The sequence below is a fragment of the Arabidopsis lyrata genome (assembly GCF_000004255.2).
Source record: "Arabidopsis lyrata subsp. lyrata unplaced genomic scaffold ARALYscaffold_2, whole genome shotgun sequence".
Lineage (NCBI taxonomy): Eukaryota > Viridiplantae > Streptophyta > Magnoliopsida > Brassicales > Brassicaceae > Arabidopsis > Arabidopsis lyrata.
In genome coordinates, this window is record NW_003302554.1 from 9,797,463 (window position 1) to 9,811,785 (window position 14,323).

The following is a 14,323-nucleotide window of genomic DNA, read 5'->3' on the forward strand; positions in this document are numbered from 1 at the left end:
TCATCGCGATCGGAATAGTTTTGGACCTCCAAACGTTGCCTTGAAGAAGCTAATACGAAACTTGTTTCTAGGGTTCCAGATTTGACCAGATTCTGCAGTTACTTGTCTAAGAAGAAACGTGCATAACTTCTAGAATATAACCTTGATTCAATCTTCGTCACCTGCTGTGGATTCTTGCCAACGTGAGCTTTCCATAGACACCTTACACGTCAACTGATTTTTCTCTTATTCGACGGAAATGAGCCTTATAAAACCCAATCTCAGATTTGTTCTAATTTGCTTCTTCCTCGTCTTTCTTCTTTCATTTTCTTTTCTCCGCTATTTCTGATCTGTCCCGGCGTTTCTCCTCCATCACTATAGAGGCTTGCCACAGCAATGACATAACTGACCAGATCCAGTTGTGGTTCCCACCACCTCTACGACGTCTCGATCTATCTTCTTTATCTACACGCCACACTTATTCTTTTGGTCTCGATGATGACGACGAACTCTTCAACAATGCCCCGACAATGTTGGCGGTGATAACTTGACAATACCGTTGTGATAATTATAAATTCCATTGGACTTTAATGGACTGCAAAATGATAATGGAAATTGGCCCAACAATAATATGCGGGAGTGGGATGTTACAATTTCTCTGGAAGTTTCACTTCCTCTCTCTACCTCCAAAACATAACAATTGCCATAATTGCACTAAGGACCGGTTCAACACTTTTATGGGTCTTTGGGCAAAAAAATTTGGACCCTTAATTTTGTTTTTTAATGTTCTTTTGCTGTAAAAAGAATTTATATGCTATTTTTATTAAAAATTAATTATTAATACTAAAAACAATAAATAAAAAGTTTTATGGGCCTTCTAAATTTTATTTTTATGTTGTAATTTAATTTTTAATACTTTTATAAAAATATTTTTAAAAATGGGCCTCTTAGTTATTGAAACATGGGATTGGACCCCTGACGGTTATACCGCCCGCCCTCATTGCATTCGATGGAAGCGCAATCAACAACGCCTAAAAAGATAAAACTTCTTCATTGGAAAAAAAACTAATTCTTAGTTTCTATTACGCATTTTAACTAACAGATATTGTGCAATCTATAAAGTTTCCTCGAAAGAACAAGACATTGGGCCTGTTCGTTTTATCATCTAGCATTTCTATCCAGATGGTCCATCTAAATGTTCCATCCAAATGCTTCATCTGAATGTTGTTCGTTTCAATTTTTGGATATTCATTTGGATGGAGCATCTAAATGAACTTTTGTTTGTTTGCTTAATTTTTATAAATCTTCATTTGCATCTAGATGACTTTAACAAAAAATGACTAAAATACCCATACTTTGAATCTAATTATATTTTAATTTTAACCTTAGCTATATTAATTTAATTATTGCTCTAAAATATATTTACAAATAAATAATTTCAAACTAGGATTTTAACATATAAAAATTAATTTTACGGTTTTGGCGGGAAAATATGATTTTACGGTTTTGTCAGGAAAATATGATTCCGTAATTTTTCCGCCAAAATTGTGATTTTCTAGTTTTGACGGGAAAACATGATTTCATGATTTTGGTGGAAAACACAATTCTTCAGTTTTTTCCGGTTTTGGCAGGAAAACAGAATTCTGTAATTTTTTCGCCAAAATCGTGATTTTATAGTTTTGGCGGGAAAATATGATTTCACGGTTTTTGTGGAAAACACAATTCTTCAGTTTTTTTGGTTTTGGCGGGAAAACCGAATTCCGTAATTTTCCCGCCAAAATTGTGATTTTCTAGTTTTGACGGGAAAACATGATTTCATGATTTTGGTGGAAAACACAATTCTTCAGTTTTTTCCGGTTTTGGCAGGAAAACAGAATTCTGTAATTTTTTCGCCAAAATCGTGATTTTATAGTTTTGGCGGGAAAATATGATTTCACGGTTTTTGTGGAAAACACAATTCTTCAGTTTTTTCCGGTTTTGGCAGGAAAACAGAATTCTGTAATTTTTTCGCCAAAATCGTGATTTTATAGTTTTGGCGGGAAAATATGATTTTACGATTTTGGTGGAAAATGTTATTCTTCAATTTTTTCGGTTTTGGCGGGAAAACTATGATTTTGCGGTTTTGGCGGAAAAACATGATTTTGCGGTTTTGGCGGGAAAATATGATTTTATGGTTTTGGCGGGAAAACATGATTTGGCGAAAAATATGATTTTGCGGTTTTGTCGAAAAAACATGATTTTGCGGTTTTGACGAATTCCACAATTTTCTATCAAAAATCATAATTTCACTTTTTGGTGGGAAAAAACACAATTCCGCGATTTATGATTTTGACGGAAAATGAAATCTTTGATTTCACAATTTTTAGAGATTTTTTTGTGTGCAAATATGTTATTTTTATAATATAAATGAGAAATCTATGGAAATAAACATTATTTGATATATGATTGTAAATGAGGGTATATTTGTCATTTGTTATTTTTGACTGAATCATCTCCATCCAAATGCTCCAATCATGTTCATCTAGATGAGTTTGAAAAATTTACCTAAAATTACAAACTCATTCAGATGATCCATCTAACTTATTCATCCAAATGCTTTGTTAAATTGTAAAAAACGAACATCATTCTTCATCTCCATCCAGATGATCCATCTGAATGGAGAAACGAACAGAGCCATTGTATATGAATTTAGTTAAGTTTTCATGATAGATTCAAAAAAATTATTCACCGATCAACGGGGAAAATTGAGTCCTTCGACCAAGAAAATAATCACAAACTGTAATTCTCAATTGAAGGACAAATCTTCGAAATACTTACCAACTTAAAGAAAACTAAAAAAAAAAAAAGTGAAGAGCGGCATCGACATTAAGGAAGCCACCATACGCCACGAAATCTAAAGATTATTTGTCCATTCATACACATATATTTTGGGTTACAAAAGAAGATAAATGGGCCGAGAAAGTAAATAGGATGAAGAAACTCAATGGCCCAACAAATTTAAATAGAAAAATAAGCCCATCTATGAATAGCCTCAGCTTCACTCTTTGAATCTCTGATTCTTTTTTTTTTACAGTCTCTTAAGCATTAAAGCGGTGATGTTCTTCACGTTAACAACTTTTCAGATTTGATAATCTATATCAACTCTTCATAAATCATCTATTGGGTATTACAAAACGTGGCCAAAGTGAATCACAAAAGACCTGTAATTACCTTGCAAAGCTCCTTTTCTGGTAGGTCGTTTAGAAGGTAACTTTCAGGTGAGTGAAAAAGGGCTATTAAGAACAATCATCAAAAATGTATGTTGAATCTTAACTAATGATCTTTTTTTTTTCGAGAGGTTACAAAACTTGGAGATAAAGATTGATTCAACCATTGATTTTATCGCAAAGTTAAGGCGAAAAGAATCAGTTTATAGAAGAGCTTTTGTTCTTAGGTCTGAGAATCTAAGAAAGACTGAGGTAAAACAATTTGTGATTTCATTTCATTCTTTAATTGTAAGATTTTGAATCATATGAAAGTGAGAAAAAGTTGCAGGTTGATCTTTTTGGAGATCAAGTTGATTCGCTTGTGAAGCTTCTCCAGAAAACACTTTGGACATTTCATCAAGTAATCTCTATGTAAACTCAGATGTAAGTTAACCTCTCTGTTTTTAAGTAGACTGTTTCACAAGTAATCTCTATGTAGAAAAATCTGTATTGCCTTTTGAGTTTTTTTTTTTTTTTTTTAAATTTCCAATAACATAACATGTAATAACTCAGATGTAAGTTAAATTCTCTATTTTTAAGTAAGTAAGTTTTAAAGTAGATTGTTTCACAAGTAAGTTTTGTTTAGAGAAAAATCGGTATTTTATTGTGGCTTTTTTCAGATATCAGAGATCTCGAAGTTGATCAAGAAAGAGTTATCATCTGAGGATTCATGAAACCAATGTATCTTTCTTTTTTTGGAATTTCCCTCTAAAGTGTTTCAAAATTTCCAAAATCCAATTCTACTACAACCATTCTTTTTCTCTCTCTACTATTTTCATAAATTTATGAAAGTCAACTTCAATTTATAAAATTTCTAAAAATTATGTAAAGACACTTTTAATTTATTACTAAAATATTTTTGTATTGAAAACAGTAAATATGCTTACCAAATGTTTGTTATTCAATTGTAACAATTAAATGACCAACCAAAATTCTCATATTTAGTCCAAGTCCATTTTCTATAAGAACCCTATAACACCTTTTTCCACTTCTCAGACACACAACAACTGCAAGATCTAAAAAAAAAAAAAACCTGTCCAATTCCAGAAAACAAAAATGGGAACAAAACAGATCGTCACAGTGATGTTCTTCTTTTTATCTGTGATCATGGCGTTGCTTTGTCATCATCAATCCGAAGCTCAAGCGCCGATACCAAATCCTGGTGATTGCTTCTCGTCAATAAAGAAGGTCAAAGGTTGTGTCGATGCTGTGAAAGCTGCCACTAAAGGAGATTTCAAAGGTTTGGACAAGGATTGTTGCCACGCCATCAATGGCCTCGTCCACCACTGTTTTCTGATCCTTTTCCCAGGAAAACCATACATTGCACTACGCGTTAAGGATGCATGTTATATTAATTAATTATTAGATCAAATACTACTTTCCTTGTAACGCAAGACACTTTGCGTTAGGGTATAGAAAATTTTAATAAATCAATAAAAGTGCTGTTTGATTTTCTCACTTACCAAAATCAATAAAATCCAGTCAATGCATATGCACTAAACAATTTTTCAACATCCAAAAAATCCGCCAACAACATCTTAATTCTCAAATTATAAACTCATGTACAAAAAAAATAAAGAGTTGCCCACACTAGTGGTCTAGTTCTAGTGAGACAAGGGGAGGTTATAAACTTCTAATTCATGAGCTACCCCAAGTTCGATCTACCCTAGAAACTACTCCACAAATGTGTGGGTGTCATAGGTTTTCACATCGCTCCCCATGGCCCCGAGATTAGTCAGATCTCATGGCATGTTGATCCGAAAACCAGCTAGGAAGAAAAATCCCCGCGATCTGGCTCGGAGCTTATGGTGTATGTTGAAACGGATTACTCGAGTTATAAAAAAAAAAAAAAAAGAGAGAGAGAGAATGTGTGGGTGTCATGGGTTTTGATTGGAAGTGGTTACTTTGTTTGACGAATTCATAGTTTAATCTTAGATACAACTAATCAAACGAACAAAGCTTCAAGGTCCATCGAGATGCACTACCAAATTCAAAAATGATTAACGTCCAAATACATCATCTGGATGGATCATCTAAATGGATCATATGGATGATGCATCCAGATGTACAAACGAACATGGCCATTATATACAAATCCCACACGACTCACAACTTTGTTTTAATGATTAAATGATTAATCCAACACTCACAATTATATATGCATAACATTATGTTTTCATTTTTTTTTTTAATTATGTTCTTGCTTCTAATGTTGTTTGGCTGATTTCATATTCGGAGTGCTGATCCAAATTTAACAGGTTTTGTAACACGAAACTTGGCTGCTTGGGATGTGAGAGGCCGTCATTGTTGCTTCTTAGCATATCAGCTATCTGTGAAATGGTGGGTCGCTCCTTTGGTTGATATTGAAGACAAAGAAGCGCGATATCAACACATTTTACCACTTCTGCCGGCGAAAATGAACTGTCGAGCATTGCTTCTTCATCGCTAATCATATTCAATCCTTTTGTCTCACACCATGATTCCCATGCCTGAAAACCAAGAACACAACCTATAGTGTTAAAAGTGAATCAAGTTGATTACTACAAACTATGTATGTCATAACATGCATTGAGTAATATATATATATATAAGATTGAACTTACATAATCAATAAGGCTAAGATATTGATTGTTATGAGATACCAGCCGGTTTGCCTTTTTGCCCGATATGATTTCCAGCAACAACACTCCAAAGCTGTAAATATCGGATTTTTCTGAAATTTTCCCGCCTAATGCATATTCCGGAGACATATAGCCGCTAAAAATTTGTCAATTTACAAATGTTTATCAGATTGTGGACGATATTTTAATTGATGGTTAGTTTGAGATAAAATTCCATATATTATCTATCTAAATGGCCGTCCTGACTTACATTGTGCCAACTATCTTGTCTGTGTTTTCTTCTTTCTGTTGGCGTCCAAAAATTCGAGCAGTCCCAAAATCCGAGATTTTGGGGTTCATCTCACAATCTAAAAGTATATTACCCGGCTTGAGATCACGATGAATGATCTTAAGACGCGAATCCTTGTGTAAATATTGCAGTCCTCTTGTCATCCCATAAATAATATTCATGCGCTTCTTCCAATCTAATTCTTTACTCTTAAGAGGGTCTGCTCACATAAGAAAAAAACAGTGCGAATCATTTAAGCTTCATAACTAGTATTAGTGTAGAGAAATGACTAATTCATATAAACGTCAATATTAAAATATGCTTTACCATATAGAAAAACATCAAGGCTCTTGTTAGACATGTACTCATATATAAGAATCTTCTCATCTTCCTCGAAGCAGTACCCTAAAAGTCTCACCAAGTTTCGATGCTGAAGTTTAATTATCAAACTCACTTCATTCTTGAACTCTGTAAGACCCTGACTCGACTTTTTTGAGAGTCTCTTGATCGCAACATCTTCCCCATTAGGAAGCTTTCCCTAGAAAAATCAGATTTATGGCAGGAAAAACTTTGAATTTAGAGGTCAAGGGGAACATATTATCCATGGTCCTTCAATAAATATGAAGAAACTTAACTCTTGGAGTTAGACTCATCTTTAAAAGCAATGAGCTTGAATAGTTTTATTGCTTTTTGTCATGGGTAATCCGAGCAAACCCGACAAGTTTTACGGGTATATGCAAGTTCATTGAACACAAGCATACCATATAAAACATCTAGGGCAGAAGGACTAAGTCCAACACTACCATACTAGCTAGTGGGAAACCCGCATCAACTCTGAATAAGAAGCGTTCTAAGTTCTAAACTGGAATCAAACCTAGATGAAATTAGGTACTGCCCCACTGTCAATGGTTGTAGTTTTCAGATATGTTTAATTTGGATGTTTGGCTTTTAAATTTGAGGTTTTGGGTTTTGTTTTCGGATTAAAGTTCCAAAACTCAAATATAATAAAGAATTTCATTTTTGCATAGAAAGAGTAGTAAAGTAAATATATATTCTTATAAAACCCCCATTTTGAAAAGAAGTTTGAGTGATTTATAATTTTTTATAAAAAAAACAGACATAAACAAACTTATCAAAATTCAATAGCCATTCACTTGATTGGCAATGAGTACAAGAGTTTTTATATGATTTTATAATGAAACAAACTTAAATGGTATTTAGATCCGGTCAAAAACTTATATGAGATTTTGCCAGCTAGTGATGTAATATAGATTTATTATTAATTATTTTATTTATTTTTAAAATTATCATATTCCAATTATGATTTTTGTGGAGTTTCCTTAAGAGTTTTTTAGGGTTACTTAAATAGCTTTGTGATTTAATATAGAGTTAGAAAAAGTTTTATATTCTTTGTTGTCGTAGATCTATAATGATTTTTACCAGTCTAAGAGAATTTGGTTGATTTAGAGATTATCAAACTTAATATTCTAGTTCTCGTACTTCCAAAATCAATAAATTACTAGTTTAATACTTGAAACTTCTACTCAAACCTGAAAAAGTCATATTTTGAAAGGACTTGATCAAAGTTATGTAAACCTATAACTCTTAATTAGTTTGTATAGGCGGCTTACCTTGTAGACAGGACCAAAACCTCCTTCTCCTAATTTGTTATCATCTGAGAAGCCATTAGTTGCATCTACAATAGTATCTAGACTTATGTGCATATGCTGACTCTCATCACTCTCTGCATTGATCATCACTCCATCGAGATCCAGTACCTTATTCTTTCCTTTCTTGTTCTTCGGAAAAGCAAACACTGTATTTTTTAACGCATTTATAAGTTTGTAAACCCAAAAATAAAGTTAAGAAAACTAATCAGAAATCATGAAAACCGAATCTACCGTTTCGTAATATTCGTCGACCAGATGAAGATGCACAACAAAAGATAACCAGAAATGCAACAGCTGCTGCTGCTGCAACTACCCCCAAGATGGTCTTGACATCAAATTTCTTTGGTTCTGTAAAACCAGCTTTAGTTCAATTATCTTGTCCCTTCTTCCGATAAGTCAGAAATATTCAACGGGAACAATGTCATTTAAATCATCGGTTGTCTATTTTCGTTGATTTAAAGCATGAACTCTGCTCCTGGTGATTAAAATGCTCAATTTTATGTTGATTTTTAATTTAATCATGAATATTCGTTGACAAAGCCAATTGAGGCACAAAATCGTAATCGAAACAAGAAAATTGATATCAAAGTTAGAACTTTAAAATTAAAAATTCTCTCGATTTCTTTTCTAATCCTCTCGATTTCTTCTCAAATCCTGATTTAATCTTAGTTTCTTAAAATTTCGTCTTTCTTCTTTCGATTTTGTGCCTCAATTTGCTTTTGTTAACGAAAATTCGTGATTAAATTGAAAGTCAACATAAAATTGAGCATTTTAATCACCAGGTACATAATTCATGCTTTAAATCAACGAAAATAGACAACTGATGATTTAAATGACATTTTTTTCCAATATTCAACCCCTAAATGCAAATAAATACGCACTATGGGTCTTAACTTTAAAACCAAAAAAAAAAAAAATACGTACTATGGGGTACGGGTGTGGGTGCGGGCGTGACACCTGATGCTTTATACCTCAACATACAGCTCGGACCATACATTTGCCACCACACCTTGTCTTTGTTTTCTTTGTAAACTTTTTCCATCAAAGTGTTCAAGCAAGTAACACAATCGGTAGCGTTTATGCCTATTATGCACTGTACCATCCCATGAATCTTTCCCAACTTTGTGTCACCACCATCTACTTCCTCATCTGCATAAAGTTGCGCTGACTGATTTACCTTGTCTATTAACTTTTTCATCAAGTTAATGGACTTTACATACAAATCGTGATCGGTAATAGTTCCCACGCTCATGTACGAGGGAACTGTCTCCATTTTACCAATGATTTTGACATCAGAGTAACGCAGCATGCAGTTATCGTACCACGTAATCGCTGTTTTCTGTACACTGCAAGTTTTAGTGATAGCCTTGGAAGCGGTAATGACGCAGTCTCTACAATCTTCAACAGAGACATCACCTAGGCAGAGTAACATGCCTTCCACGATGTTGGGATCGACTCCTGATGTCTCCGTGTAGAAACCAGAGGCAGAGGATGAGTTTGAGGAGACAGATAGTTTTGTGAGCATATCATTTAGATTGAATTCATATTTGCTATCTTTCGTGAAGTTTCTTGCATTTGAACAGTTTTCATTGACTAAGATCGGATTCTTGGCGTTTCCCGCAAGGAAACTGAAAAAGAACAAAGAAAAAATGACCATGCATATGGATTTGGAAAGACCCATATTTAGGTTTTTTTTTTTTTTTTTTCTGAACTTGGTATTTTTTGTTATAAGAACCTATATTATCTCAGAACCAAGCTATATATAAAGATTAAGAATTTAGGACGAAGAATCAAAGAGGAATTGCTATTTAGTGTATCCATGTAAACATCAACTATGGATACCCTAAATAGGAATTGCTCAACCACGCAACCTTATTTTTTATTATTATTATTATTATTATTATTATTATTATTATTATTTTATTTTTTTGGTAAAACCTTATTTATTCTTTATTCTTTGATTTGCACTCATTCGGGTGTATTACATGGTGTTTGTTATTGACTAAGTGTTTTCTTTTTTAATAAAACGAAATTGACTAAGTTTTTCGAATGAACTTTTAATCAAAGCAAGATGCAAGAAGTTTTATTCGTATGATGCGTTCTTTTTGACTTTGACGACCTTTTTACCTAGAAACGATCTTTTCTTGAGAACGTATATATAATAGAATTATTTGCCGAAGAAAAAATTACTTCAAATAGCACAGAAAAGTACGTTAATTACTGAGATAGCATTTTCCTAAGGGCATATGCAAGGGTGCATCTTTGAAGTTTGATCTTAGGGAAAAATAAATATTAAAATATTGTAAGAGCTTTAATTAAGATCTTTTGTAAAGTAATTGATTACTAGGTGATTGCCCGCGCACATGCGTGGGAAGAATGTTGTATGAATGGTAAAATCATGTGAAATAAGGGATTGTTTAGGTGTTATTTGGTAGTGTAAGAAAAATATGGTAAATTGTTTAGGATTTAGTGTGGTAAAATTATGGAAAATGATGAAATTTAAAAAAGTCAATAATATTATAAATGCTAAAAAAATAATAATAAATCATCTTTTAAAATCATTCACCAACAAAATAAGAAATCAACGAACATCATCACTCCATGGCATTCTCCTTCCGTGTGATGATCGGTACTTGGTCATTTTCAGGATTCCTGACATCCGATTTAGAACACCATAAACAGTGAATGTCCAGTCGCCAACTTTAGAGTTTTGATTGTAAACGGAAAAAAAAAATACTTACCAACAAAGCATCTCGTCGGTAATACTGAGATCCGGATTCAACATAATCCTCGTACTTCCGGTAACATTGGTACATCTCCACCTATGTTCCTGTGATAGCTCTAATTTCACAAACTTGATAATACATATCACTGTTTTACGTGAACGATGCTTCCATAAGTCATAGAACTCGACTGCAAGGTCACCCGTTAAACGACACTCTAGATGGATACACCTAATTTTAAGATTTGAAGAAGTCATAAGACTTTATATTCTGGTTTAAATCTTTAAAAGAATAGTGACTTACTCAGTATCACGTAAATCAAAGTACAGCTCAAAATATCCTCCTTGAGAATGTTCCACGGAAGGAACAAAAACCAACTCTCTCACGTTGACAATTTTGCCAACAACATCTATGAAACACACACATGAATAATACAGTCAGAACATGAACCGCAAATAAACTCCAAAAGCACAAATAAATTTACAAATTAGGCTTACCAACGCAAATATTCGGATTAACAATACCACTCAATATACTCACAAACTCAGTTAGATTGAAATAGGTTCTACTGGAGCACATATTAATACTTTGCACTAAAGTGTCCGAACGAAACACAATCTTGAATCTATGCGGTACTGGTCTCAATATGCTGTTAACCCGTGATACATCAAAATTTTTAATGCTCACCCACTCATCGATTATCAATCTTGAAAGATAATTATCAATTAATTCATCACGAACAACGGCTTGGATTTGGGTGAACTGCAAATAAAACGTTAAAGACAAAACCAATTCAATTTAATATCAAAAACATGTATAGAAGGTAAGTTATCAAAAAACTAACATGCTCGTCACCCAAAATCATATTGAGCTCTCTACCCGTGCCACGCGAAACAGACCAACAATTCAAAATCTTCACCGAGACAGACCACTCACCCATGTTAGGGTTAAGAGACGCAATACGAAAATAACCACCATCACATGGATCAGAGGTAAAAGGTATCATTGTAGAACGCATATAAAAAGATTTATACGTTTGTCAATAGTTTTTTCGTGAGCTTGTAGATAACCGTCAATTTTGCTCCTTTTTTGTTATCATTGTTATAGCCAAGCTCATCAATCATCAAACGATTTCTAGGTTTATAAAGATCTCTTTCATTAGACTGTAGAAAGCCGTCAATTTTGGTTCTCTTGTTTTGTTTTCATGATTATAGCCAAACACATCAATGAGCAAATAATTTCTACGTTTATCAAGTTCTTTTTCATGAGCTTACAGAAAACCGTCAATTTTGTTCATTATTTTTCGTTATTATAGTTATAGTCAAACTCATCAATCTGCAAATGATTTCTATGTTTATCAAGTTCTCTTTCATCGGATTGCAGAAAGCCGTCAATTTTGTATCTCTTGTTTTGTTATCATGGTTATAGCCACCATCATCAATGAGCAAATAATTTTTACGTTTATCAAGGGCTCTTTCATTAAGTTGCAGAAACCCATCAACTTTTTATTTTTTAATCATGGTTATAGCCAAACTCATCAATCAGCAAATGATATTTATGGTTATCAAGGGCATTTTTACAAAGTTGCAGAAAACTGTCAATTTTACCTATTTTCCGTTATAATGGTTATAGCAAAACTTTTCAATTAGCAAATAATTTATACATTTATCAAGAGCTCTTTCATCAAATAGGAGAAAACCCTCAATTTTGCTCTCTTTTTTTTCTGTTATCCAGGTTATAGCCAAACTCACCATCAACAAATGATTTCTACGTTTATCAAGAGCTTTTTCATGAGGCTGCTTAAAACCTTCATTTTTGCTCCTTGTTTTTTTATCATGGCTATAAACTCATAAATCAGAAAATAATTTCTACGTTTATCAAAAGGTGCTTCATTAGGCTGTAAAAAAACCGTTAGTTTCACTCTTTTTTTTGTTATCATGGTGATAGCCTATCTCATCAAGCAGCAAATGATTTCTACGTTTATCAAGAGCTCTTTCATCATTCTGTAAAAACTTATCAATTTTGCTCATTTTCCGTTATAATGATTATAGCAAAACTTTTCAATCAGCAAATAATTTCTACGTTTATCAAGAGCTCTTTCATGAGACTACATAAAACCGTCAAATCTTCTCCTCTCTTTTTGTTATCATGGTTATAGCCAAACTCATCATCAGTAAATGATTTCTACGTTTGTCAATAGTTTTTTCCTGAGCCTGCAGAAAACCGTCAATTTTGCTCCTTTTTCGTTATCATTGTTATAGCCAAACTCATTAATCAGCAAACGATTTATAGGTTTATCAAGATCTCTTTCATTAGACTATAGAAAGCAGTCAATTCTGGTTCTCTTGTTTTGTTATCATGGTTATAGTCAAACACATCAATGAGCAAATAATTTATACGTTTATCAAGTTCTTTTTCATGAGCTTGTAGAAAACCGTCAATTTTGTTCATTATTTTTCGTTATTATAATTATAGTCAAACTCATCAATCTGCAAATGATTTCTATGTCTATCAAGTTCTCTTTCATCGGATTGCAGAAAGCCATCAATTTTGTCTCTTTTGTTTTGTTATCATGGTTATAGCAGCACTCATCAATGAACAAATAATTTTTACGTTTATCAAGGGTTCTTTCATTACGTTGAAGAAACCCATCAACCCTTTTTTTTATCATGGTTATAGCCAAACTCATCATCAGTAAATGATTTCTACGATTGTCAATAGTTTTTTCGTGAGCCTGTAGAAAACCGTCAATTTTACTCCTTTTTCGTTATCATTGTTATAGCCAAAATCATCAATCATCAAACGATTTCTAGATTTATAAAGATCTTTTTCATTAGACTATAGAAAGCCGTCAATTCTGGTTCTCTTGTTTTGTTATCATGGTTATACCCAAACACATCAATGAGCAAATAATTTCTACGTTTATCAAGTTCTTTTTTTGAACTTGCAGAAAACCGTCAATTTTCTTCATTGTTTTCGTTATTATATTTATAGTCAAACTCATCAAAGTGCAAATGATTTCTATTATAGTCAAGTTCTCTTTCATCGGATTGAAGAAAGCCGTCAATTTTGTCTCTCTTGTTTTGTTATCATGGTTATAGCCACACTCATCAATGAGCAAAAATTTTTACGTTTATCAAGGGCTCTTTCATTACGTTGCAGAAACCCATCACCCTTTTTTTTTTTAATCATGGTTATAGCCAAACTCATCAATCAGCAAATGATATTTATGGTTATCAAGGGCATTATTATAAAGTTGAAGAAAACTGTCAATTTTACCCATTTTTCGTTATAATGGTTATAGTAAAACTCTTCAATTAGCAAATAATTTATACATTTATCAAGAGCTCTTTCATCAAATAGGAGAAAACCATCAATTTTGCTTTCTTGTTTTTTGTTATCCTGGTTATAGCCAAACTCACCATCAACAAATGTTTTCTACGTTTATCAAGAGCTTTTTCATGAGGCCGCATAAAATTTTCATTTTTGCTCTTCTTGTTTTTTTATCATGGTTATAAACTCATAAATAAAAAAATAATTTCTACGTTTATCAATAGGTGTTTCATTAGGCTATAAAAAAACCGTTAGTTTCGCTCATTTTTTTGTTATCATGGTTATAGCCTATCTCATCACGGAGCAAATAATTTCTACGTTTATCAAGAGCTCTTACATCATCCTGTAAAAACTTATCAATTTTGCTTATTTCCTGTTATAATGGTTATAGCAAAACTTTTCAATCAGCAAACGATTTCTACGTTTATCAAGAGCTATTTCATGAGACTACAGAAAACCGTCAAATCTTCTCCTCTTTTTTTGT

The 14,323-nt window shown here is 32.9% G+C and overlaps 3 protein-coding genes and 1 long non-coding RNA gene across 4 annotated transcripts; 2 read left to right on the forward strand and 2 right to left on the reverse strand.

The window, feature by feature from the left end:
• Positions 1-3,085: 3,085 nt before the first annotated feature.
• Positions 3,086-3,695, forward strand: LOC110224283. Its single transcript, XR_002328957.1, has 3 exons — positions 3,086-3,236; positions 3,317-3,437; positions 3,514-3,695. It is a non-coding gene; the product is annotated as an uncharacterized LOC110224283 (long non-coding RNA).
• A 536-nt stretch (positions 3,696-4,231) lies between these two features.
• Positions 4,232-4,583, forward strand: LOC9324491. Its single transcript, XM_002886905.2, has one exon. It carries the CDS (start codon positions 4,281-4,283, stop codon positions 4,581-4,583), a length of 303 nt encoding a protein of 100 aa, XP_002886951.1. The 5' UTR covers positions 4,232-4,280.
• Positions 4,584-5,416: 833 nt separating this feature from the next.
• Positions 5,417-8,243, reverse strand: LOC9323017 (G-type lectin S-receptor-like serine/threonine-protein kinase At4g11900). Its single transcript, XM_021010035.1, has 5 exons — positions 7,745-8,243; positions 6,441-6,651; positions 6,096-6,333; positions 5,867-5,981; positions 5,417-5,713 (listed from the first exon to the last, which is right to left on the reverse strand). Exons 1-5 carry the CDS (start codon positions 7,868-7,870, stop codon positions 5,417-5,419), a joined length of 987 nt encoding a protein of 328 aa, XP_020865694.1. The 5' UTR covers positions 7,871-8,243.
• A 392-nt stretch (positions 8,244-8,635) lies between these two features.
• On the reverse strand, positions 8,636-9,464 carry LOC110224194 (cysteine-rich repeat secretory protein 1-like). The gene is made up of 2 exons (XM_021010036.1): positions 8,755-9,464; positions 8,636-8,642 (listed from the first exon to the last, which is right to left on the reverse strand). Exons 1-2 carry the CDS (start codon positions 9,462-9,464, stop codon positions 8,636-8,638), a joined length of 717 nt encoding a protein of 238 aa, XP_020865695.1.
• Positions 9,465-14,323: the final 4,859 nt, after the last annotated feature.